General features: G+C 44.3%; 2 protein-coding genes across 6 annotated transcripts in view; one reads left to right on the plus strand and one right to left on the minus strand.

Annotated features, from left to right (window-relative positions):
* The window catches only part of Slc7a7 (solute carrier family 7 member 7), a 57,809-nt gene extending 37,616 nt beyond the window's left edge, over nucleotides 1-20,193 (minus strand). The window contains exons 1-2 of one of the 3 annotated variants that reach the window (XM_026406022.2): nucleotides 19,573-20,193; nucleotides 1,347-1,889 (exon numbers count right to left, since the gene is read on the minus strand). In XM_026406022.2, the coding sequence (XP_026261807.1) occupies nucleotides 1,347-1,845 (499 nt within the window). In that variant the 5' untranslated portion in view covers nucleotides 1,846-1,889; nucleotides 19,573-20,193. Of the gene's footprint in view, nucleotides 1-1,346; nucleotides 1,890-2,979; nucleotides 3,039-5,987; nucleotides 6,087-19,572 lie in introns of those variants that run through there. The other 2 variants (XM_026406023.2, XM_026406024.2) reach the window with 2 other exon arrangements.
* A 117-nt stretch (nucleotides 20,194-20,310) lies between these two features.
* Mrpl52 (mitochondrial ribosomal protein L52) lies at nucleotides 20,311-25,240 on the plus strand. Of its 3 annotated transcripts, none has more exons than XM_026406096.1 (5): nucleotides 20,311-20,356; nucleotides 20,458-20,518; nucleotides 20,595-20,662; nucleotides 23,599-23,663; nucleotides 24,697-25,240. In XM_026406096.1, exons 1-5 carry the CDS (start codon nucleotides 20,329-20,331, stop codon nucleotides 24,844-24,846), a joined length of 372 nt encoding a protein of 123 aa, XP_026261881.1. In that variant the 5' UTR covers nucleotides 20,311-20,328; the 3' UTR covers nucleotides 24,847-25,240. The 3 variants fall into 3 exon arrangements, with proteins under 3 accessions (XP_026261881.1, XP_026261885.1, XP_026261882.1); XM_026406097.1 differs by having other exon boundaries at nucleotides 20,312-20,356; nucleotides 20,461-20,518; XM_026406100.1 differs by lacking the exon at nucleotides 23,599-23,663.
* The last annotated feature ends 1,219 nt before the right edge of the window (nucleotides 25,241-26,459 follow it).

Raw genomic sequence — 26,459 nt, forward strand, 5'->3', positions numbered from 1 at the left:
ACAGCCATTATAGAAAACAGCAAGCAGTTTCCTCAAAACTAGCAATAGAACTATCATATGATCCAGCAATCCCACTACTGGGCACTGGGTATACCAAAGAAAAAAAATGAAATCAGTATGTTGAACAGACATCTATCTGCACTCCCATGTTTATTGCAGCACTGTTCACAACAGCCAAGACAAGCCAGATGTCTATCAATGGATGAACAGCAAGAGCACACACTGCATAATTATATATAGAATAGAGCTGGGCATGGTGGTGCACACCTATAATCCAAGTTACTCAAGAAGTTGAGGCAGGAAGACTACAAATTCAAGACCAGGCTGGGAACATTAGTGAGACCCTGTTTCAAAATAAAATAAAAAGGGATGGGAGCATAAGTCAGTAATAGAGCACTTACCTACCTTGTGTGAGGTCCTGAGTTCAATGCCCAATAACCCCACCCCACCCCACCCCCAAAAAAATCTGTTCTTTTAAAAGACATGACAAGGGCTGGAGTTGTGGCTCAGTGGCAGAGTACTTGCCCTGGTTTCGATTCTCAGCACCAAATATAAATAAATAAATAAATAAATAAAATAAAGACCCATCGACATCTAAAAAAAAATTAAATAAATAAATAAAAGTCAACAAAACTACTAGCACTTTATTTTTATTTTTTATTATTATTATTATTATTATTATTATTATTATTTTGGTACCAGTGATTGAACCCAGGAGCACTTAACCACGGAGTCACATCCCCAGCTCTTTTTATGTTTTGAGACAGGACCTCACTAAGTTGCTGAGGCTGGCCTTAAATTTGTGATCCTCCTACCTCAGCCTTCTGAGTTGCTGGGATTACAGGGTTGTGCTAGCCCTTCTTATTTGGTTTTGAGATAGAGAGAATTCAAGGTGCCCAGGCTGAATTCAAATTTGAAGTCCTCCTGCCTCAGCCTCTCTAGCAGCTGGGATACAAAGCACCAATCTCCACACCCAGTCAAAACTACTTCTCTTGAAAGAGCAAGAAAAAAATTCAGGAAAAGCACACTAAATGCTAATAGGCTTAGCACGAGAAGTTGGAGAAAGGTGAGTTGCTTGCTTTCATTTACACTGTGGTACTGTTTGAAACACAAAGCATAGTTGTTTTTCTTTTTGCTTGCTGGGGATGAACCTGGGGCCTCCAGCATGCTAAGCACGCACCCAACCACTGAGCTACAACCCCAGCTCACAGCATACATTAATTTAAAAATCACAAAATAGGTGTTATCAAAGGCATTCCTTTCCAACTCCTTGCTTCCTGCCTGGATCCACACACCCCCACCTTAGCCCAGTCCTCCACACCACACTCCTCCCCAACCCCACTTACAGATGCAGGCAGCCGCCAGCAGGCGGCCAGCGGCATAGGGAGCACTGCAGCTGGGGAAGAGAGGTTGCACCATGTAGTTGGCAAAGGTGATGGCAATGATGGCCTGGCTGGTGGGCTCAATGATGAGCAGGGAGGTCCAGAGGCGGATGAAGGCAAGTAGTCCCCCGAAGGCTTCCAGAATGTAGGCGTAGCTGGCCCCAGATTTCTTAATGGTGGTGCCCAGTTCCGCATAACAAAGGGCCCCAAAGACAGAGAAGAGGCCCCCAACAGCCCAGATGACCAGGGAGAGGCCAAAGGAGGCACTGTACATGAGCACACCTTTGGGGGAGACAAAGATTCCAGAACCAATCATGTTCCCCACAATGAGGCACACGCCATTAAGTAGTGAGATCTCCTTCTTCAGCTTTATCTGCTGGTCTCCTGGGCTGGCCCCATGGCCCAAAGGAGAATCATCAGCCTCTTGCTGGGAGGCCACTTCATATTTGATGCTGTCAACCATGGTGGAGGAGAGGAGAGCCTTCACCAACTTCCTGGCATTGCCCTCTAAGGAAGAAAGATGAGAAATATGGTGTAATTGATAAATGTGTAGTTCCCCATCCCTTTCCCAACAGGGGCCAGTATGGGCAGCCCACCCACTACTCAAAGACCTCTCTCTTGCTCCCCACCTTGGAAAAACCTCTTCTTCTGGCTGGCTCATCAAAATGACCCCAACTTGAATTTTTAAAATGGAAAGCATCTGCCTCTTCATTATGATGATGCAGCCCACCTCATTTTCCAAATAGAAAACTAAATTCTGGTTTTGCCTGAGCCAGCTGTAACACAAGACTAGTAAGTATGAAGGCAGTTTGGCAGCTCCCAAGTATAATTATAGTGGATTGACCCTGAGTTTTCAGACATATCCAAAAAGTCTATCTTCTCCCTAATTTCAGTCTCACCTATCACCTGTGCTGAGATGCAACCAACCCTGCAAGCAGCTACTCTGTGGGATCTCCTCACAATGCTGATCTTTTCCCCAAAGACACTCACTCTAGCAAATCTAAAGGCTTCAGAGCTTTCCTGCTAGAAACTAACAGCCATCTCCCTGCTCAAGGAGCATCCATTAACAACCCTCAGCTGGTGTCTTCATCCCTGCCCAAGCCCAAGCCACCCCACCCATCCTGAAAGAAGACAGGCTTCTTTTTGTTTTTCCTTTCCTAGATCCTTTTCCCAGTCTCTAGTATTCCAAGCCTCTCCTCATATTGGCATAGTTATATCACTCAAAAATGTATGAATGAGAGATGGTGACCCAAATATACAGCAGAACCTAGAAAGGAGGAAGCTTCCCCTCTCTCCACTACCCCTGGAGTTGCTGTTGGAGAGAGAGAGACCACTCAAAACCAAGGCAAGAAAGAAAACGGCTAAAACCAGGCAGCAGATGCAGGGAAACACAGAGCAGGAGACAGCTGAGAAGAAACTAGAAATAGCTAGTCAGGAAAATGAAGAGATACTAAGGCAAGAGGCACTGGGGAGAGGCAGGGATAGGATACTACAGAGCAGCCAGAGAAGCAGAGAGGAGTTAGCAGGGAAGTGCGGACAAGAGGACACGGTGAGAGGCACACTCACTCCCCAGCCCTGGATATAAGCAGGTCCTCACAGCAGTAGCCAGCAGCAGTCACTGAGAGAAATGCGCCCTCCCAGAAGGATGGTCCAATTGTTCCTCCTCTCAACCAGCAGTAAAAGGGAAGGCCAGGCAAATGCCTAAGGATTTAAGTGAAGTCAGGAAGGGGGGTGGGGCAAGGGAGCAAGCAAAGGAAGGGGTGAGGAAAAGGAAGAGGAGAGTTAAGCAATCGTCTGGGTCCAAGGTTCACAGGTCCTTTGCATCTGCAAAAGGGGCAGCAAGGAGCTCTGGACTCAGCACTTTCTGCGATAAGAAGGCGCTCTCTCAGGAATCTCCTTTGTCAGCTCTGCTCCAGGACTGAGGGCCCAGAAGAAAGGACAGCCAGCTGCGTGCCTTTTCTGTCTAATGGGGAAGTTATGCTCCAACAAGTTAGCTGAAGACAGGGCGGTGACACAGACCCCTCTCCGTCCTCTGTGCCCCACCCTATCCTCACTTCTCCTCACCCCAAACAATTAAGAAAGGCAGGAAGGTTGCAGAGTGTGACACAAAGGCTTGTTCACATGCTGAGAATTAGAGGAAGTATAAGAGCCATTCCTATACCCCATGATTGGGTGGCCTAAGAGGAGGACTCTACACACTTCCCTATGCAGAGACGGGTGGCTACTTGGGTCATTATCCAAAGTCTGAACTTCAAACTACTTTAAAGGAAAAAAAGTCAAGAAATGAGATCAAACCTCTAGCTACATCTCTCTCTCCATCCCATCATTCTTAGGAAAAAAAATCAAGATCTCTAGAGTATCCATAATTCTTTGCATATACCTTCTCCAAATACAACTTGGCTCCAATTTCTTAAAAATATGGAGAGGGCTAAGATTGTAGTTAAATGGTAGAGTGCTTGCCTAGAAAAATAAATAAATAAATTGGAAATAAGATTTCTGTAAGCTATCCTGGCCATACAGGCCCAGAACAAGCAGAAGTTGGCCAGTTTTTAGAAATCACGCAGTTTAGTCTATCTCTATAGTCTACTTTAAATCTGATGTTTTGGACTATTATCAACAGAAATACACTCTATCCTTTCTGAAATCCAAGTGTCGGTCCCTTCTTACACTCTTCCTAACCCACTTTTTGTTATTCTACAACAAGAGAACAGAGATCTAAATATCCCTGGGAAACTGATCTCTACTCTTCATGCTCCCATTCTAGCTCCTTAAACTTGCACCTCCAAATATGCTCCTGTAATAATTACAGAACTTATTGAGATTTAATCAGGCCACAGCTAAGCCCTTGAATGAGTTATCTCATTGAACCCTCCCTACAGCCTATGGGCAGGTATGTTCACTATGCCTTCTATGGGGGCAGGTATGTTCACTAGCAGGGTGCCAATAAAAAGGGAGGCAGGCAGCTAAAACCCAGAGCACACATAACACTTGTAATCGCAGAACTATTCTATCTCCACAATGTCCCACCCCTTCAACCTGCCCTAGTCTCTAAGGCTTCCTGTCAGACAGCAAAGCACTTCAGGTGGCTCCCTAATGAATTACCTGGGGGATGATATGATTAGATTAAAAAGAAAGCCTCTGGCCTCCTCTGTCCACCTACTTCCTGGCTGCTCCCAGGAGAGGATAAGAAATAATTATAAGACCTGTTAGTGCTGAGGTTGTGGCTCAGTGGTAGAGCCTATCATGTGTGAGGCACTGGGTTCAATTCTCAACACCACATATAAATAAGTGAATAAAATAAAGGTTCATCAATGTCTTAAAAAAAAGACCTGTTGTCAGCACTGAAATTATTAGGGTACCCATTTCTAATGCAAACAGAAACACAAACCACTCCTGCCTTTTTAAGACCACATTCATTGGCACCAAGGAGTGAGCATGTGTCTCAATGTGACCTCAAGAAAAAAAATGAAGGAGAGACAAAGGAAAGGAAAACAGTAAGGGAGCACAAGGAGAGAAGTGTACAAGAATGTTCATGACTGGTGATATCAGAAAAGTGAAGTCCTCTCAAGGAACTTGAGACAAATCCAACTACACTCTAGCAAACAGCATGCCCTAGTGGTCTCACCAGGAAATGTTGAGTGGAATCTCCTAGCTTCACCAACTGGTCAGGGGAGGCTGTCATTCATGGAGATATCCCTTCTTTTCTCATCTACAGCCTAGCACCATAGACAAGAATGCAGCACCTCTGGCATCTCACTCCTCCCTGAGGACCTCAGTTTCAGGGTAATGATTCTATCTTCAGGCACCCTGGGCCAAGCAGCACCTCCAGGCTCTCCCAAAGAGGTTCTGCCACCCTGGCTTTACAGAAGCCTTATAAATTAACAGCACCCCTCATGACCTTTCTCTTTTTTGGGGTGTCATCTCTGAGGACCCTGTGAATATTACAGAACCACACACTCCTCTTATAGCTGTGGAAGAAGTGTCAGACTCAAGGGTTCAGGAAAGCAGGAAGCAGGGACCCTAGCTAGCATGCGCCTGGCAGAGCAGCCAGTGGAGCCTGGTGCCCTGATCCCACCCTCCAAAACTAACACCAAAACACACTTCTGTGGGAACCAGCACACAGTTCTGGGTCATGGCTCCTCAGCCAAGTTCAGGAAGCTACTGTAAGAATATGCTATCTCTCCCAGATACCCCCATGGCCTGCCTTTCTGGCTCCAACTAGTCTGTGTTGCCTCCCCTAACAACAGAAACCAAACAGACACATGCTGGTATGGCTGGATTCCCCATCACTCCAAGCTACATGCTCAGCCCCTCCCTCTCCAGTTCTCCGTTCTCCATTTGTTTTTCTATACTCCACTGTAACTGTGTGTGTGTGGGGGGGGGGGGCAGGGGTGGGGGGATGTGAAACAAGAAAACAAATTGTTTAGTCCTATGACCAGAGTTCCCATTAACAAGGGCTGAAGTCTCTGGGCCAGAGACTGCCTAGTGAGGCCAGGGCTGGGATCAGGAACTAAGACTTGAATCTCCCTCCGGTTGATTTTCAGGACGCACTCCATCCTCTCCTTCTCTTCCCCTCTCGCCCATTGTCCCTCTCCCACTTCTTACCTGTCTCTTGACCTTTGGGAAAGTTCAGGGAGGAGGGGCTACCAGCAAGCCCTGGGAAGGGGGCCAGGGAAGGTGATAGTTAGGGGTAACAGGGGTATGGCTCGTGCTGCAGCAGCTGTTGACTCTGAGGAGCAGAAAAGGCAGAGGGTGACGGGGACCGAAATGGAAAAACAGGAAAACACATGTGTGACTCTGGCCGGCAGCGGGGAGGGGCTAGGGGACGGGCTGGAGCTCGGATTGCCTGGACCAACCCAGAGATTCTTGCCCGTTCGGCCTCCAGGCACCTTCTCCACTGTCTCAGCTCCACCTCCTCTCCACACCAACCCCCGATCTTCCTTGTTGTCTTAAGTTTACTAAGCACTTTAGTTTTCCTTGCAGTTTACAGTGCCCTCCAGAGGACCCTTACAATTCCCCACCTCCCCTCTTCCCCTCATTCCTTTTCTTACTCCCTCTCCCACTCACAGTCTGTGTTTAGTCCTACAGGGGCATAGAATCCTATGGTTAGGGCAATGGAACTCTGCCATCCCATCTCAAGAGTTTCCAAGCCATTTTAGCACCTAAAGCAAGTCAAAGAAGATAATATACACCAAAGAGGGCCCCCATGGGTGCAGCCAAGCATACATCAAGACATCAAAAACGCCCACTCATTGCCCAGTTCCCCAAATGGTTCAGGTAATGTTAAAGTGTGAGTCTGAGTTGCCAGGTAAGAGCCAACAATGCTGTGGCACCCTGGGCAGATTTCTGAGTTGCTGCAAACTACTGTTTAAACATGCGGAAGCTGGGCATGATGGCCCATACCTGTAATCCCACAGACTGAGGCAGGAGGATCACAAGTTCAGGGCCAGCTTCAGCAATTTAGCTAGACCCTCAGCAATTAGCATGACTCTATCTCAAAATTGAAAAAAAAAGAAAGAAAGAAAAAGGACTGAGTATGTAACTCAATTGTAGAGCACCACTTGAGTTCAATCCCCAGTAGCAAAAATACATAAATATCTGTTTTGCTTACCGAGATATAGGAAATACAGTTTTCTCAAAATAAAAACTGCATAAGTATATTTCTTTACATTCAAAATTAGAGGTTATTATATAAATTCATCACATGCAATTTTCTGAGGCAGACCACTTCTTGGTAAGCATATTAAACCACTTTAAAGGTAGACAATAGCATTAATACCTGTCCTGGGGAGGGACACGTCACAGTGCACCATGCATTTTCAGAATTCCGGTTGTGACTGTTGCCTTAGGTAATTGATAGCTCCCAGATCTCCAGGCTACACCCTGCAACTTGCACCTGCTTGTTGCAAATTACTCTACAGACAGGTGGTCTAGGTAAGGAGTCCTCCAGGATTCTGTCTGGGCCACTGGATGGAAGCCAACTTATATTTCACAAAGAGACTCAGAAATCAGAGTTCACTGGCACCAAATATCTGGATTATTCCAATGATAATTTATTGCCTTTTTAGACCTGGGCTGCTTCCCAGATGGCCTGTCCCTTAAACTTACCCTGGGTTCAGGTTCAAGCTATGAGGGAAGTCCTAGGGAGAGGAGCAAAAAGCCATCCCTGTTAGCACAGGTTGGCATGGCCCCAGTTCTCTCCCTCATTGCACTCCAGCCACTTTGGTCACCCTGCTGTAGCCACACAATAAGCATGCTCCCACTTCAGTTTTTTCAATGCCTTTTCTTTCACCTATCCTCCTTGCCTGGAACTTTCTTCCCTATGATATTTTCCATTCCTGGTGTTGTAATCACCACCACCACTAGAAGGTAAGCATCTCAAGAGCTTTGTTCACTGTATCCTCAAGTGCAAGGCTTGCAGTCATTCATTGCAGGGGTGAAGAAATGAATGAACACCACTGTTACTCTGATCTCCCATGTGGCTGGGCTGCTGGGCAGGCTCTTGAGACTGCCCTTCAGACTTAACGCTACTCCTCTGGCTCCTTAGAGCAAGGAGTCTTCAGTGGTACTTCTTATTTTTGGTAGAAATGGGTAAAAGGAAGAAGAGTATGGTTTTCAGTTTTATTGGAAGGTTTAGAATGGTTTAAAAATTGACTTTGTTTCACTAATGGGAAAAAATAAAACATAAAGGCCCTCATCTAATGTTCTTTCCTGATTCGGGAAGTTCTTAGTTCCTCTATCCCACACCAAGGCTCAGGTGACCTGTCTGCAGGGAAGAGGTGGCCAAAGCGAGGTGCCACGACAGGGTCAAAGGGCAGAGAAGATAGAGGCAGACAAGCACTCAGGTTCACGCAAAATCCGAAGGGATTCAAGAAGAGAGGAAGCGCTAATCTAAAACGTGAGCTCTTCAGCTACCCTCCACCCCGCCCCCCCGCAGCTCTGCCCTCCCCCTGCAAACCTGTTTGTCGCCCCTTCCCAGCTCTCCTCCGTCTCCGCCCCCGCCAGGCCCGCTGGCGCTCACCTTTGCCCCTTTCTCCCACATTCCCTCCCTAACCTTGCTTTCTGGTTTCCTGTCTGAGGTCCTAAGATCTCGCTTTCTCAAAACCAGACCCAGCTATCACCCGCCCTCAAAGCCCCTAGGAAGAGCTGGGTTGCCCTTCATAAATGGTCTGACCTCGGGCGACGACCCAGGATCTTTCCTGGGGACCAGGACCCCACCAAGTGTCCCTTCCAATCCCTGCACCAAGCGTCCCTTCCATTCCCTGCACCGGGTAAAGCATTCCACCCCCTGCCTTTCCCCTGGATCTAGGAAGCAGGGTGTGGTGAAAGAGAGTGAAGGTGAAACAGACCAGGTATCACCCAAAAGACCCTTGCTATAATCAAGCTTCTCATAAGAAAGATTTTTACAAAGAGTGTCAACAGGATTTCACAGGAGTTTTGCAGAAAGCTCATCGTGGTTTGAAGCTTCCTCTTTCTTATAAATGCCGGGTTTGCAGAGAAAACATGTGAAACATCTGTCTAGCCTAAGAATATGGGACAAAGACTATTAAGTTCCCACCCACTCAGGCTGGGGATGTGGCTCAAGCGGTAGCGCACTCGCCTGGCATGCGTACAGCCCGGTTGGATCCTCAGCACCACATACAAACAAAGATGTTATGTCGGAGAAAACTAAAAAAATAAATAAATATTTTTTTAAAATTCTCTCTCTTAAAAAAAAAAAAAAAAAGTTCCCACCCACTGACATGTAACAACCCCACTGAGTATAAAATTTAAAGAATTTCCAGACAAGGTACAGAGAATTTCAGACATGGGCCACACTCTGGCCCAGCCTCATACTCTGGCCTGGCTGGCTGCAGCCAATAAACCTGTCTCCTGCAAATTCCTTGGGTGTCCAGTCTCTTCTGTCCTATATCATTTGGTGATCTGGATGGGATGGAAGAGGCGAAGACATCTTTTCTGCCTCTCTTGTATCCGGTTCTGGCTTCCCCTGGATGTTGGAGGACAATGCTTCTCCATGATGCACCACAGGCAACTGTGTTTGTGGGCAAGGTGACTCACCCAGCACCCCTGAGCTGCTGCCCCCAAAGCACAATAGAACCCACAGAGATGCAGGAACCAGGAATAGGGAACCTGGAACACTGCTAGACTGAACAGATAGGAAGAAGGTCCTTTAGTGGATCCCACCTGACTTCCCCTTAGAGGCCTCAGCATATGGAAAATAGCCTTGATTTACTTCTGTAACCTCCAAAGGAGTTGGAGCCAAAAAGGACCCAGGAGTCACCCAAGTAGTCTCTGTTTGGGGTCAACGAGCAGAAAGGAAACCCTGACTCCTTCTGTGGTTTTGGAATTTGGGGGATTTGAGCAGTATAGAAATTTTGCTCTTATCATATCTATGTGAAAGTATGTAAAAATGTGTGAATGAGATGGACAGCAGAAGTGTTCGGACCTGACCCAAGGGCCCAAGCAAGTGTGGAGTCCCAATCTGCAGTTCCATGGTAGCTCATACAGTCTGAGGTGGAATTCTACCAACCAACATCTAGCTGGAAGCTCCGGGTCAGGGGTTGATACCAACCCACAAGGCTAAGATAACCCTAAGTCTCTGAGAGGGGAACGGCCAGAAATAGACGAAGTAAGTCTTGTCCTAAGTGTGCAACACTATGCAGTGTAGAACATGGGGGGCATGCAGAGTAAATCAAATCTTTTGAAATGTATATTAGAAAACTTTAAGAAAGGTGTTTAATTGTTACTCTGGTTTGAAACTCTCTCCACAAAGGTTATATACTCTCTGCAAATTAGAATGGCCAGGCTTTGATGTGGGATAACCACCAGAAAAAAGTGTCACTGATGATGTCCTTTCTATTAAAAAAAAAAAAAAACCTGGACACCCAGACCATTCCCTTACATTGATTGCTGGCAAGAAATAGTATAGAAACAGCCCATTGGTTGAGAGCCTATCTGGAAGAACAGTCCAAGTTGACATTAGTTCAGACTATAGTAGCCTCTAAGACCCAACAAAAATGAACTAAACAGACAAAAACCTGACAAATAAAATACAGAAAGGAAACCAGTTTTCTCCATAAGCCAGAAGAGAGGCCATCACCTTATATGCCATTCTACCCGACTTTGCCAAGATCACTGAGGCAACAGGCTGTCCCCTCAGCCCCCTCAGCCCCAGAGGCAACAGATGGTGGCCCCTCAGCACCAGCTACTCTTTCCTCCTTGATGCCTCAGTGCCAGAGGCTTCTCCAGAGCCAAAGACTCCTCCACCCCACCCCACCCCCACAGAGACCAAGGCAGGATACTTGTCCCAAGACCATAGCCACAACCCAGATAAGAGTTCTCCAGATGCCACTATGAGAGACTAAAAGGGGCATAGTCGTCTGTATTGACCAGGAGGGAAACATCCAAGGGGGACAATGCAGTTTTGAGTGCCAGCCTTTCACCACCATTGATCTCTTAAATTGGAAAAATCATACTCCCTCCTACACAGAGAAGTCCTGAGCCATGATGATCTAATGCAGTCCATTATCCAGACCCACCAGCCCACCTTGGTTGACAGAGGAATGCAAACAGGTGAACTGAGAGCTTTAAAATTGCTAGAGGATCATGCTCCTGACACACAAGGCAACATCCAAGCCTATGCCCAGGCCTGGTTCTCTGACACAGACCTAGGAGGGGCCCCAATAAAGAGGAGGACCTCCTAAAGATAAAGAGCTATCCAGAGGCCCTCATAGGCAGCCCCTACAAGAAGGGGGGAAAGAGGCTAAACATGAACAAGATATCAGAAGTACTCCAAAAGCCTGATGAAAGTCCCAGCCAGATCTATGAACAACTATGTGAGACCTTCCAACTCTTCACTCCCTTTGATTCCAAGGCACTAGACAACCAGCAGGTAAAACAAGCCCAGAGAGACATTCACCAAAACTTTGCTGGACTTTGCTTTAAAAAATGCCAGTAAGGGCTAGGGATATAGCTCAGTTTGTAGAGTGCTTGCCTCACATGCACAAGGCCCTGGGTACAATCCCCAACACCAAAAAAAAAAAAAAAAAAAAAAGTCAGGGAGTTGATTAAAGTGGCCACCACAGTTTTTATCAACCAAGACCCAGAGACTCAATAAGAAGCAGACCAAAAGATGAAGAAAGAGGGCTGGCTTGTGGCTCAGTGGTAGAACATGTGCCTTGAATGTGTGAGGCACTAGGTTTGACCCTCAGCATCACATAAAAATAAAGGTATTGTGTCCATCTACAAGTAAAAAAATATTTTTTAAAAAAATAAACAAAGAGATGGTTCTCCTTGCGGCTTCCCTCATTGCAAACCCAGAGTTCACTCAAAGGGGGAATCCTACCAGGACAAGGCCAAAACAAGTATCAAAATCGGGCCAAGGCTGGGGATGTAGCTCAGTTGGTAGAGTGCTTGCGTCTCATGCACAAAGTCCTGGGTTCAATCCCCAACACACACACACAAAAAAAAAAAAATGGGGCTAAATGCAGGGTCAATGAAGGTCTGAATGGAAGGAGTACCTTATCCAAAGACAAGGCTAAAGCTAAGCCTATGTACCTACTGCTATCTGGAGGGCCACTGGAAGAAAGAATGACCCCAACTGAAGGCCAATTGACCTAGACCAGAGGGCCACAGGGCTTCAGAAACTCACCATACACCTTTACAATGGCGCTAGCTTCTGATTTGAAAGCCTTTCCTGCAAAACAACATGAATTTTGGCCTCTGATGTAGATACACATTGCTCCAATATGTAGATGATCTGTTGCTGGCTGAACAACCTAAGAAAACTGCATAAAAGGGTCACAACTGCTTGTCACTCTCCTATGTAAAACTGGCTACGAAGTCTCAAAGGAAGAAAGCCCACATCTATCAAGAAAAAGCCAACTACTTCAGTTTTTATGTAACTCGAGACAATGGCAACTGGGCCCTGATAGAAAACAGTCTGCTCAATTCCAGTTCCTTCTACCAGCCATAAGATCTGAGTTCCTGAATGCTGCCAAATTCTGCAAAATATGGATCCCTAACTTTTCAGTTTAGTGGCCTTCTATGAGGCCAAAAATAGGGGAGAACAGGATCCTCTGATGTGGGGACCAACACAACAAAAGGCCTCTGAGGCCATTAAGCAGGCACTCACTAGTGCACTTGGCTAGGACTCTCTGATCCACAAAATCTTTCTTTCCATATGTCCATGAGCCATCTGGAAGAGCTATAGGAGTCCTGACTCAAATGCTGGGGACATGACACCATTCAGTGGTCTATCTTTCTAAATAGCTGGACTCTATGGTTCAAGGCTGGCCACCTTGTTTACAGGCCCTTGCAGCCACAGCCCTTCTGGTGTTGGAAGCTAATAAACTGGCTATGGGACAAAATTTGTTGTCAAAGTTCCTCATTCAGTTTTGACATTATTTGAATATAAAGGACAATATTGGCTGACTAATGAGAGGATGATCAGATACCAGGGCACATTATATAAATATCTACATGTCCACATTGAAGTTGTCCAGACTCTAAACCCAGTAAGTCTGCTGCCTACTGGGACTGGGCAACCTGATCAGAACTGCAATAAGGTAAAAAAATGTTCTCCAGTAGACCAGACAGACCAGCCCCTCAAGGACCCTGACATGGAATACTTCTCCGATAAAAAGTTTCATAAACAACAGAATATGTCTTGTAGTGGTCACTCTGGACTCTATCATTCAGGCAAAGCCTCTGCCTCTGGGAACTTCAGCACAAAAGGCAAAACTTAAACACTCTGACCAAAGCATTTCAATTGGCAACTAGGGTCTGGACAAAAGCCCCAAACCTTGGCAACCCCCACCTCCACCCCAGAGACACTCAGATGAGACTCAGAAGGGACTCTGGACTGGGAAGCCCCATTGCAGGAGGTAGAGGAGAGGATGCAATGCCTGCTTGGATCTGGGGGAGGGGTTTCCCCAAAATGTTCTCTTCCACTTCTGGTTCCCAACTCCTCACCCCTTGTAAGGAAGCTGTTGCATCAGCTTCAAGACTCCAAATTGAAGAAAGGCGGAAAGGTGCTGGGCAGTAGCTGCCACCAGGAGGCAGCATATAACCAAAAATGTTGCATAGCCAGGGTGCCTGGGAGGCTAGAGTTGCCAAAGCACCTTTAGTGTGAACAACCTTAGCTGCAGCATGTACCTAATAAAAGCAGGAGTTGCTGGGCTGGTTCAAGAAATGGGAATCCGGGTATGGTGGCACACACCTGTAATCCCAGTGGCTCGGGAAGCTGAGTCAGGAAGATCACAAGTTCCAAGTCCTCAGCAAATCAGTGAGACCCTGTCTCCAAAAAAAAAAAAAGGGGGGGGGGGCGCAAAAGGGCTGGGGATGTGGTTAAGTGCTCTTGGGTTCAATCCCCAGTACCAAAAAAAAAAAAAAAAGGAATCTGGAAATGCCTCACATGGTTTAAGGCTAAAAGGTGATTTGTAAATAGTACTTTTGCACAATCCAGCTTTAGCATTTTTTTTATAATTTTTAAAATTGATTGACTGATTGATTGGTACTGGAGATTGAACTCAGGGGCACGCAACCACTGAACCACATCCCCAGCTCTATTTTGTATATTATTTCGAGACAGGGTTCTCAATGAGTTGCTAAGTACCTCACCATTGCTGAGGCTGGCTCGCAATCCTCCTGTCTCAGCCTCCTGAGCCACTCATGTCAGTTATACATGACAACAGAATGAATTTCAATTCATTGTGTACAAATGGAGCACAGCTTTTCATTTCTCTGGTAGTATACAATGTAGTTGCACCATATATACAATCATACATGTACCTAGGGTAATGATGTCCATCTCATTCCACCATCTTTCCTACGCTCATGTGCTCCCCTGCTCCCCCCCACTTTGCCCAAAGATCCTCCATTCTCTCCCCCAGACCCCCATTATGGATCAGCTTCCACTTATCAAGAAGAACATTCAGCATTTGTTTTCTTGGGATTGGCTTACTTCACTTAACGGGCTAATCTCCAACTCCATTTACCTGCAAATGCCATAATTTTATTCTCTTTTATTGCTGAGTAATATTCCATTGTGTATATATACCACAATTTCTTTATCCATGCATCTGTTGAAGGGCACCTAGATTGGTTCCATAGTTTAGCTATTGTGAATTGAGCTGCTATAAACATTGATGTGGCTGCATCACTATAGTATGCTGATTTTAAGTTCTTTGGATATAGAGCAAGGAGAGGGCTAGTTGGGTCAAATGGTGGTTTAACATTTCTTCTTTTATGTTGTTTGCAGAACTGGGAATTAAAACCAGGGGCACTCTACCACTGAGTTCACATCCCTACCCATTTTTTTTTTTTTTTTTTTTTTTTTGGTACCTGGGATTGAACCCAGGGGTGCTTAACCACTGAACAACATTACCAGCCCTTTTTTAATTTTTATTTTGAGACAGGGGCTGGCTAAGTCCTTAGGGCCTTGCTAAATTGATGAGGTTGATCTTTAACTTAGAATCCTCCTGCCTCACCTTCCAGAGTTGCTAGAATTACAGATTGCACCACCATGCCCAGCATCCCTACACCTTTTTACTTTTATTTTTTAAGACAGGGTCTCACTAAGTTGCTGAGGCCTGCCTGGAATTTGTGATCCTCCTGCCTCAGCCTCCCAAATAGCTGTGATTACAGGCATGCACCACAATACCTGCCAGGCTTGGCCTTTCTAAAAGGGACTTCCCAGTTGTCAGGAAGAAGAGAATGTAGCTGAAGGTCATAAATGACTCCTCTTGAAGTTAGGTCTTTTAATACAGACTGTGTGTGTGTGTGTGTGTGCGTGTTTGTGTGTGTTTTACTGGGCATTGAACACAGGGTCTCCTGCATGCAATATTTAGCCAGTACTTATTTATTTATTTATTTATTGGTACTGGGGATTGAACCCAGGGGCAATTAACCACTGAGCCACATCCTTTTTTTTTTTTTTTTTTTTTTTTGTATTTTATTTAGAGACCCTGAGTTGCTTAGGGTCTCACTAAGTTGTTGAGTTGCTGAGGCTGGCTTTGAACTTATGATCCTCGTGCCTCAGCCTCCCAAGCCATTGGGATTACAGGTGTGCATCACCACACCCGGCTAGCCAATACTGATTTGACAGCTCTGGAAAAGAAGAGAAATATGTTACAATAAATTTTGTAAGTAATAAGGAAATACTATGCAAAGCAGTGTATTGTAAGGATGTGTTGTTTAAAGCCTTCAGTTCCCACATTTTTTGCACAAGACAACAGTGATTTGATCTTTGAGCTATCCTAAAAAGGAAAATACTGAAAGAATTCCCAGTTTCCCCTTCTCTCCACAACTTCTTCAATCTTAGAATTCTGTCATACACATGCAAAATGGGGAAGTTGTTGCACAATAAGGTGGAATTGGCTACCAAAGTCAGCTCACTTATTTATGTTCCTTCTCAGTATCATTATAACTCATCGCAACTGTTAAAAAAGCACCTAATTTGTCAGATGCAGAGGCACACACTTGTAATCCCAGCGACTCAGGAGACTGAAGTAGGATTGCAAGCTTGAGGCCAGCCTCAGCAACTTAGTGAAGCTCTGAACAACCTACAGAAACCATTTCAAAAATAAAAAGGGCTAGTTCGGGGGGTGGGGGGACTACAAGTAACTGTATACAACTCTACAGGGATATCTGAATAAATATATTAGACACAAATACAAGTGGATTACAAAAATGCTAAAGCCAAATATGAGGCATGATGTCTTTGAAAAGCAAAGGAATTTAAGAGAGGAAAACATAAAGTTCAGACTCTGGGTGCTTCACATCACTCTTAACTCCAGTCTTTGTCAGATGAAGTACAGAGGATAAAGGATATCCAGTTTGGGATGACAAAGCTGCTTTCCTATGGTTTATGAGGCTGATGAAGTCACTGAAGAGTGCTGTCCAGGTGCCAGACCTCCTCCCATCAATAGCATTCCATGAGGTCCAGAGAATGCTGATGATGTTAACTGTCAGTGTTCCATGTTCTCTGTCTCTCTCCCAAAATCCTAACCCATGTTTCCTGCCATTTACAACCAGTGGATTGTCCCCCTACCACATCATACTAACCACGTCAAAGGCTAAAGTTGTCTTCCTTCTAAATATCCTCCTTCCCAGATTTTCTAGTTATGCTCAAACTTCCCATTCTTACCCCCATTCCTACCCTCCAGCTCTTGCTCTTTGACTTCCACAGCTACTGAATGACTGCACAGGTCCACTTTTGCATGTAACATTCAAATCATACACATTATTGTTCATCTGAACATTTGTGCCCTTTCCAATGATTTTGCAAATTAATGGTGTCCTCCTCATATATGCACTACTAAAAATAATATTGTTGGTTCAATTCCTTTATATAGTATAGATAGCAGTATGAGTCCATCATCTTTCTTATGAATCCTAAACACTGACTCTTAGGTTATTCTTCAAGCCTTTGGCTTCTACTTGATTCCCTCAACTGCGAGATTCCAGTGCTCTCAGGACCAGTCAAAGGCTCAAAAAGCCAAGTAAGGGAATAGTGTCACTCAGTCTTTATTCTGTCACTAATTGTAAAACAAACAATAAATCCACAGCATTTTTCTTTCTTTCTTTCTTTTTTGGTAGGGCTGGCTCTCACTCTACCATTGAGCTACATCCCCAGTCCAATAGTCACATTTTGGTTCAATTTACTGATCCCTGAAAACTGTAAAATCTGTACAATAACTGTTTCCTGGACTATCTTAACTACTTTACAGTTTTATTTTGAAATCATTTATGTGTGTGTGTGTGTGTGTATATATATATATATATATATATATATATATATATATATATATATATAAATTTTTTTTTTTTTTTTTTAGGTACTGGGGATTGAAGTCAGGGGCACTTAACCACTGAGCCACATCCCCAGCCCTATTTTGTATTTTATTTAGAAACAGGGTCTCACTGAGTTGCTAAGCACCTTGCCATTGCTGAGGCTGGCTTTGAACTCTCAATCCTCTTATCTCAGCCTCCCAAGCCCCTGGGATTACAGGCATGCATCACCGTGCCTGGTTTTGTGCAGAAATGTTTTGATAAATAAAAATGAAGTAAATGGGGCTAAAGTATATACAGCATAGTTCAGTGGTAGATCTTAGCTAGCATGTGCAAGGCCCTGGGTTTAATTCCCAGAATTGCAAAAGAAAAAAAAAAAGTTTAAGTAGTATATGAATGTAAGATGGTTATGGTACTCTACATTTATTTCCCTTACTTATGGGGGTGGGAGTGCGAATCCATCTGATGGCTTCTAGCCAAGTTTCTTTTGTTCCATCCCTTCTTCTTGTTTAGCTCTAGTCTATACCATTCTTATTGTTATCAAAATAGTTGCTTTTACCTCTTAAACTAGGATCCACCCTTCCCCTCTTTCAAAGCACAACTCAGAGCCACCTCCTGTGGAAAAACTTCCCAGTCTTGCAAAGGAAATGATAAACTTCCAGATAGGCCATTACACCACTCCCTCAGGTTCCCCTAGTCAGCATGTGTTTAAGTGTCTAGCCCAGCACACAGTAATGGGCATGTTTGTAGGAGCTTCACCAGAAAGTATTTCACTTACGTTATCACCTTAAAATGTTTTCAAAAATGTGATATGTTTTGGGGCTGAAGTTGTAGTTCAGCAGTAGAGCACTTGCCTCACATGTGTGAAGCACTGGGTTCAATTCTCAGCACCGCATATAAATAAGTAAATAAAATAAAGGTCCATCAACAACTAAAAACTATTACAAAATTTTTTTTTAAAGTGTGATGTTTCTAAATAAGAAATCAAGGATAGCCAGGCATGGTGGCACATGCCTATAATCTCAGCGACCTGAGAGGCTGAGGCAGGAGGATAAAAAGATCAAGGCCAATCTCAGCAATTTAGCAATATTCTAAACAACATAACAAGACCCTGTCTCAAAAATAAAAAAGGGCTGGGGATGTGGCTCACTTGTTAAGCATTCTTAAGTTCAATCCCCAGTACCAAAAAGAAAAGAAATTAAGAATATCTGGGTATGGTGATGCACTACTGTAATTCCTACTAATGGGGAGACTTAAACAGGAGGATCCCAAATTCGAGGCCAGCTTTGGCAATTTGGTGAGACCCTGCCTCAAAATTTTAAAAAGAGCTGGGAGTGTAGCTGAGTGGAAGAGACAAAGTACCCCTAAGTTCAATCCTCAGTACTACAAAAGAGAAAAAGAAAGGAAAAAAAAAATTAAGGGTAAACAACTTTTTCCACAACAGTACTAAATAGCAAGTAATAAAGAGCAGGGCAAGAGGGCTGGGGATGTGGCTCAAGTGGTAGCGCTTGGGAAAAAAAAAAAAGAGCAGGGCAAGAGTCACAGATCTGGCTTTACTATCTACATTTACTTTCCTTTATTGGAAATGTGTGGTATCAGAAGTGTCTCAAATTTCTTATTTTATATTATTATATTATTTTTATTCCACAGAGATTGAACCTAGGAGTGTTTTCCCACTGAGCAGCATCCCTAGCACTCTTTTTTTTTTTTTTTCAAGTTGCTTACAATCTTGCTGAATTGCTTCATGACTGCACAGGTCCACTTTTGCATGTAACATTCATATCATACACATTATTGTTCATCTGAACATTTGTGGCCTTTCCAATGATTCTGGAAATTAATGGTGTCCTCCTCATATGTACACTACTAAAAAATACTATTGTTGGTTCAATTCCTTTATATAGTATAGACAGCAGTATGAGTCCATCATCTTTCTTATGAATCCTAAACACTGGCATCATACATGTGATCCTCCTACCTCAGCCTTCCCAGCTGCTGAGATTACAGGCATGTGCCACCATGCCCAGCTAAATTTTTTTTATCTTTTTCATATTTTGGAACACTTGCACATACATAATATCTTGGGAAAGCAACCCAAAACTAAACATGAAAATCTTTTAGACCTTAACACATAGCCTGAAATTAATTTTTTCTGGTGCTGTGGATGAACCTAGGATCTGAGCACGCTAAGCACCTCCTCTACTACTGAGCTACACCTCCAGCTTCCCTGGAGGTAATTTTGTACAATATTTTTAGTTGGCCTGTATTTTGAGTGCAATACCTCACGAGTTTAGTATTGCATTTTCCACTTATAGCATTGTCAGTGCTCAAAAAGTTCTGATTGTGGATCATTTTGGATTTAAGGTTTTCAGTTTAGGGATGCTCAACCTGTACTTACCTCAGAAAGTTCTTGCAAGAGTTATATTAGGGAATGTGTTGTGGTAGCTCTTATAAAAATGACATCAACTCTTAGCTCCAACACAGCTTTCTCAAGAGTCTTTGACAGTGCATTCTAGATCACATTCCCATTATATATGCTGGCAAAAAAAAAAAAAAAAAAAACACAAACTTCCCTTCCCAGGACTCAGCTGTAACATTAGTCACGTGTATGATTGTCTTCTCTCCTCTCTGAGGGACCAAAAGGTCTATCAGAATAGTGATGATATCTGCTCTTGCTCTCCATAGAATTTTCTGCACCTACTACAGCGCTTGTCACATAGAATTTCTTCAGTTTTGTTGGATAAATGCATGCGATCTTAAAATTTTCTCATTCACTCTAGACTTAGCCATTTAGTCTGGGGAAAATGCAGTGAGGCAGGAGACTGTAGAATGAGATAACATGGAGGTTACTCTGAGATAAAAGTTACTGTAAATTTCAAAATATTAGAGACCGCTGTGGGAAGGTCATGGGAACAATTCAGAACCGTTCAGTCGGGGATATCACCACTTCCACTGAAGACACATGCTCAAGATGACAGCTCCTTTTCGCCCCAAAGACCCAGGCCCTCCTTGCTCTTTAGTTCCGTACGATGACCCAAGATGGCGGAGCCCGTGATTGAAAACCAGATTCAAGATGGCGGCTTCCGGCTCCCCCCACTCAGCAACGCGCTTTGCCTCCGAGGCCACGCCCACTTCCGGCTCCTCCGCCACAGACATGGCTGCTTCGGGGACCCTGCTCTCCTGTGAGTTGGCGTAGGCTATGTAGACTCGGGACCCGGTGAGGTGTGCGCTGGACCCCTAGGGCGGGCTCAGCGTCCTCTCTGACTCTGTCTTGTTTTCCTAGTAGGTGTCCGGAGGCTACACTGCAGCGTGTCGGCTCTGGCTGGCAGCCAGTGGAGACTCCAGTAAGTGCTGGGATGGGGGAATCTGGGGGGCTAGAAGCTGGTCCGAGACCTCACGCGACTGTTTCTTTTTGCCCAGACAGGGCCTGGCTGCCAATCCTTCCGGCTACGGGCCCCTCACGGAGCTCCCAGACTGGTCTTACGCGGGTGAGTGACAGTCCAACAGTTTTCTTCAGAGATATTTCACTTAGAGGGACCGCCCCTGGAGCGGGTTGGGGAGTGGTGTCCAGGCGGGGGCGTGACTGAGTGGAAAACTAATCGAACTTTTTATTTGGAAAATGGAGTTGGAGTAAAAAAGCTCTCCTTTATTTTGTCAGTTAAACTACTACTACGGAAGGTAAAGCTAGACAGGATCTTGGCTAGTGAAGATAGTTAATTCTAACTTAAACCGCCCTGGGGTTGAAGGGGGTGAGAAATCGTTCCCCTTTCTCAAAGGGAACAGGATTTTTAAGTAGTTAGGAAGAACCACCCTTCTGTGTGGTGAATGCATTTTGAGAATTTGGTACCAAATGCAGGAAGAACTTTGAAAAGCTGTGGAAAGGAGTATCTCAGAGGGGTAGAAGGGTGATGATTGAGGATGGCAGGCTTCCTTCAGAAAAATCTTTTCTCTTTACTTAAAAAGCTCCAAAATAGAGGAACTTTAGCCTAGCCAGGCCCAAACACAACCTGTAATCCCAGTGACTTGGGAGGCTGAAGCAGGATTGCAAATTTCAGGCCAGACTCAGCAACTTAGCAAGTCTATCTCAAAAAAAAGACTAAGGAGGTAGCTCAGTGGTAGAATGCCCCTAGGTTCACTCACCAGTACCAGAAGAAAAGAATGGCACCTTCAGAGAAGTTAAAGCCGCTCCTTACCTCCTTTATGGGACTTCACCTTTACAGTAGGAAAATTGAGGCCTACAGAAATGAAATGCCTATATAGTATCAAAGTCAGAAATACAACTGAGCAGGATCCAGGCCTTCTTCCCAACTTGGAGACCTGAGTATTAATATCCTACTGGAACTTTGTTTTGGTTTTTGTTTGTTTGTTTTTGTGGTGCTGGGGAGTGAATCCAGGGTTTCCTGCATGCAAGACAAACACTCCCAATGAGCTATATCTCTAGTCCCCCACCCCCACCCCATTGGATTCTTTAGTCTCTCTAGGAATATGACCCTGCTTATTCACATACTTATTCAGAGGAGGAGGATGAAATTTGTTTCCACTAGTCATTTACAGTAGGAAGCCTAGGCTCTTTGTAGTAATATGGAATATTTGAAAGACTGGAATTATATGTATCTAATTCTGTGCACACACACGAAAGCATGCTTACACAGGGGATTGATCCCAGGGCTAAGTGCACACTTTGTCACTATGCTACACCCTTTTTTTTTAAATATTTATTTTTTAGAAGTAGTTGGACACAATACCTTTATTTTGTTTATTTTTATGTGGTACTGAGGATCGAACCCAGGGCCTCGCACGTGCTAGATGAGTGCTCTACCACTGAGCCACAATCCCAGCTCCACTATGCTACACCCTTAAGCTGTTTCTCAATCTGAGTTTCCCTCCTTTAAAAAAAAAAAAAAGTATATGTATACACATATACATACAGCTACACAGAGACACACATTCATGTTTCTTGTAAAGGATAAAAATGAAACCCAGTGTAAGGTACTTGACACACACATTGCACAATATTGGTTCCTTTTTGTGGAAGGGAGTGGGTTACTGGGGATTGAACCCACAGCCTTGCACATGCTAAACAAGACTCTACCACTGAGTTATATTCCCAGCTACTTATTCCCTTTTTGTACTACAATTTATCTGTCTTAGCTTCAAACTTTGGGCAGAATTTTCACTTTTTTGTTTGTAGAAAGTAGGTATCCTTTCCTCTCATCTCTATTATAACTTCAGACTGAATATTTTTATGGAATCTTTATTAGTGCTTATGTGCTTATGTACTATGCTATGAAGGGCAAAAACTAATTTTACAGTCCCTGATTTCAAGCAACTTAAAGACTGGCTGGGAAAATAAGCATGGACATTTTAAAAATTAAATAATACTTTAGTACTTTGTCTCTTTCCAAATGCTTCTGAAATGGGTAAATAATGCTAAAAGCTATAATAGAGTAAATATTCCAAGGAAAATAAATGAATGACATGTACTTAAATGACACGTACTTCTTTCAGAAGAGACCCTGAAAGAAGGGTCATGAGACTGTTCCATCCCTTGTATTACACAGAAAGAGCTGATGAAGTTGATGGAGGTTAGAGAGGATTTGGAGTGGGAAGAAGTCTTAGAGGGATAAGGATAAGTACTTAGCTAGAAGGAAAGGGAAAGGGGGCATTTCATTGTAGAGTGGGACAGAATTTAACAAAGACGTTGAATGAAAGGTTTCTGAAGATAAAACAGTAGATGAAACATTGCAAACTACCTTGAATTCCAGGATAATTAGTGGTACATGAAATAAGAGTAGGAACATAGCTTAGGAATTTATTTTTGGTAGGTCTGTGGTACCTCACTGCTGCAGTATGGCTGGGCACAAAATCACGAGCCACTCACAGCTTTGTAGATTCAAACAGCAATTCTTTATTCCCGAACTCACACCGGCCCTCTACAAACATGTTCTGGGGAAATCCAAGTTCTGCCGCCAAATTCACGTACTCCACCAGGCTCTAATCAGCAGGATAGCCTTATTCCTGGCAGGGTACACCTTAAACCTGGAACCGCCCTAAACCCAAGGAGCGGGATACTCCCTGAAACCTGATCCTCCCTAAACCCGGATCCGCCCTGGTCCTTGAGCAAGGTCACCTTACTCAAGCATACTTGCAATGTCACTGCAAATCCAAGGCAAGTCCATTTCCACGAGTCCTTCCTCTAAGCAACATGGGGTACGCTGGCAAGGAAATTTCGATGCGTCATTCCTACTTGGCAATGGCTCTCAGCACCTCACTCTGTTCGAAGAACTTATTTTAGAAGAATTAAGCTACGTTGGGTGTAAAACAGAAGAGGTAGAGATTGACTCTTTGTCATCCCTATCACAGTCTTTGGCCAAGATGCTGCAGACCACCCCTAGCACTTGCCTTTTATCTCTTCTCTTTGTAGATGGCCGCCCTGCTCCCCCAATGAAAGGCCAACTTCGAAGAAAAACCCAGAGGGAAGAGTTTGCAGTGAGTGAATAGAGCTTCAACCGGGGCTACATTGTTTGTAATTGGAGGGAGAAATTATTATTTTTTTAGTTCTTTTTGGACATAATACCTTTGTTTTATTTAGTTTGGTGCTAAGGATTGAACCCAGTGCCTCACACATGCTAGGCAAGCACTCTACCACTGAGCTACAACCCCAGCCCAGAAATTTTTGGTACCAGCGATCAAACCCAGTGTGCTTAACCACTGAGCCACATCCCCAGCCCTTTTTTATATTTTATTTAGAGACAGGGTCTGGCTGAGTTGCTAAATTCCTCAGCCTCCTGAATTGCTGGGATTACAGGAATGTACCATTGCGCCCAGCTCAGAAATTTTTAATTGTAATATGTTTTGGGTTGTGTTGCACCTAAACTAACATGTACATCATATACAAAAGTTTTGAAAGTTATGTTTTTTGTTTTTGTTTTCGGAGATTGGGCATTGAACCCAGGGATGCTGTATTATTGAGCTCATTCCAGCCTTCTTATTATTTATTTTGAAACAGGGTCTCACTAAGTTGCTGAGGGCCTTACTAAATTGCTAAGGCTGGCCTTAAAATTGTGATCCTCCTGCCTCAGCCTCCCAAGTAGCTAAGATTTATAGATGTGCACATCAGATCAGCTGAGCCAAACAATTTTTTGTTGTTGTTTTTAGCTTTAGGTGGATACAGTATCTTTATTTATTTATTTATTTTTATGTGGTACTGAGGATCAAACCCAGTGCCTTATGCATGCTAGGCAAGCACTCTACCACTGAGCCACAACCCCAGCCCAAGCCAAACATTTTAATAGCACTGTAAGAAGGGAGGAATTGAGTTCCTAGGTCAGGAACCAGTAGTAAGCATTCTGCGTCCCATTCACTACCTCCCTTCCGTTTCCCATCCCAGCATTTGGTGCCACTTGTTCCCTAGTCAGCAGTGTCAATTTCCAGTTGAAACCTCTAACTTTGTGAGAAAAGGATATAAGGTGCAGTGCTCAAGCCCCAGATGTTATCCACACTGTTTTCCTGTCTGTTTCAGAGACGAGTTGTACTGCTGTCACAGGAAATGGATGCTGGAATACAGGCATGGCAGCTCAGACAGCAGAAGTTGCAGGAAGAAGAAAGGAAACAGAAAAATGCTCTTAAACGCAAAGGGGCTTCATTGCAGAGCTCACTTCCATGTCCATAAAAAGCAATTCCTGTCCCTTTCCTCAGCCTCTCTCTGGCTTTCTTTTCCATCACCTGGATGTCTCATCTCAAGACAGAAGAGAGCCTTTGTTTCCTATTTGTCTTCAGAGCAAAAGAGCTTGGACACCCAGAAGAACATGCTATAAGGTCACTGCCTGGGAGGCTTGGCTCAGTGCCCTCATCCCTGTTTTTATTCCAGTTCAACGGAATCTTGTTCTGGAAATTTGCAGGCCAGAGGACTGTACCAACCTTTTAGCAGTAGCTGTTCTGTGAATGTGAACAGAAGACAACAGTTTTCCTGGTTCTAACCAGGCATTTCAGTCTTTCAATAGCCCATACACAGCTTGGCCAAGTGCAGTTGGCATTTAATAAATGTTTTGATGAAAGACTTTCCACCTGAGGTCCCTTTCTTTGCAAGCAACTGGTGTCAGTTTTCCTAAGGTTCAGATGCATGGTACAGGAGGATTCCCCATCCCCACCCTCTGGGGAAGGGTGACAGGAAGAACCAAAAGTGGTCTTTTGTGTTCTGCAAAAGGAATTGAGTTCTGAGGTCTCCATGATTCTGACTGAATTCTAGAGGCTGGCTGAAGAGGGGCCTGTACCGCTCAACCCCTATACAAGGACTCAACCTCCAGTCACTATGGGATAGATATCCAGTATCTCTCACATTTCTCACACGCTACAAGCTGCCCAGGATCTGGGAATCCTTTCTTATTGATCATGACCCACCTATGGATTCTGGGGCCAAGGGGGTCTTTGTTCTAGTATAGCGCACTGGGCTTCCCATTTTTCTGCCCAAATTGTTGCTGCATCCCTTGGATTTTTGGAACTTCCTACCTGACCTAATTTCTGTCCCCCTACTCCTTTATTTCTTCCTTTGCTTTCTTTCCCTCCCTCCCTCCCCCCACTACCTCCTTCCTCATGCTGACCAGATGCAATTCTCAGATCTTAGATTTCGCTGATGGTCCAGTTTCTGTCTCCCACACTTTTCCTGCTTCTGTTGTACTGCATTGTGCTGCTTTTCCAGATCTAGTTCTCGGCCTCTTTTCCATCCCTTTCTCACCTTTGGCGTTAGCCTGTGCTCCCTCTTCCTTGCTCACTTCACATTTTGTTGAGTCCAGTCAATCCCTAAAGGAGATTATTTTTTTTTTTGGGGGGGGTGGTATTAGGGAATTCAACACTGAGGAGCTATATCCCCAGTGCCTTTTATTTTTTGAGACCGTCTCCCTAAGTTGCTGAGGCTGGACTTGAACTTGGAATACTCCTGCCTCAAACTCTGGAGTTGCTGGAATTACAGGTGTGCACCACTGGTGCCCCACTCCTAAGAGATTATTCTTTAAGGAATTCCCTCCTTTTCCAGGGTAGAGGGAGAACTAAACCCCCAAATCCAAACACCTTTTTTTTTCCAACAGTTTCACCAAACTTGACTTGCTTTTCCCCGGATTCCCTGGTTTTGCACCCCTTTCCTACTTAGCTCTAATTTAAGGAGCAGATTGTGAAAGACAATAATATAGGGAACCCGTTAATTTTCTACAGGATGGACACCCTCTCCCAGCCTGTGCAGTTGTGGAGTTTGTTGTTGTTTGCATTGGGGGCAGGGGTGGGGTGGGGGAG

Source organism: Urocitellus parryii, chromosome 6 (assembly GCF_045843805.1).
Source record: "Urocitellus parryii isolate mUroPar1 chromosome 6, mUroPar1.hap1, whole genome shotgun sequence".
Lineage (NCBI taxonomy): Eukaryota > Metazoa > Chordata > Mammalia > Rodentia > Sciuridae > Urocitellus > Urocitellus parryii.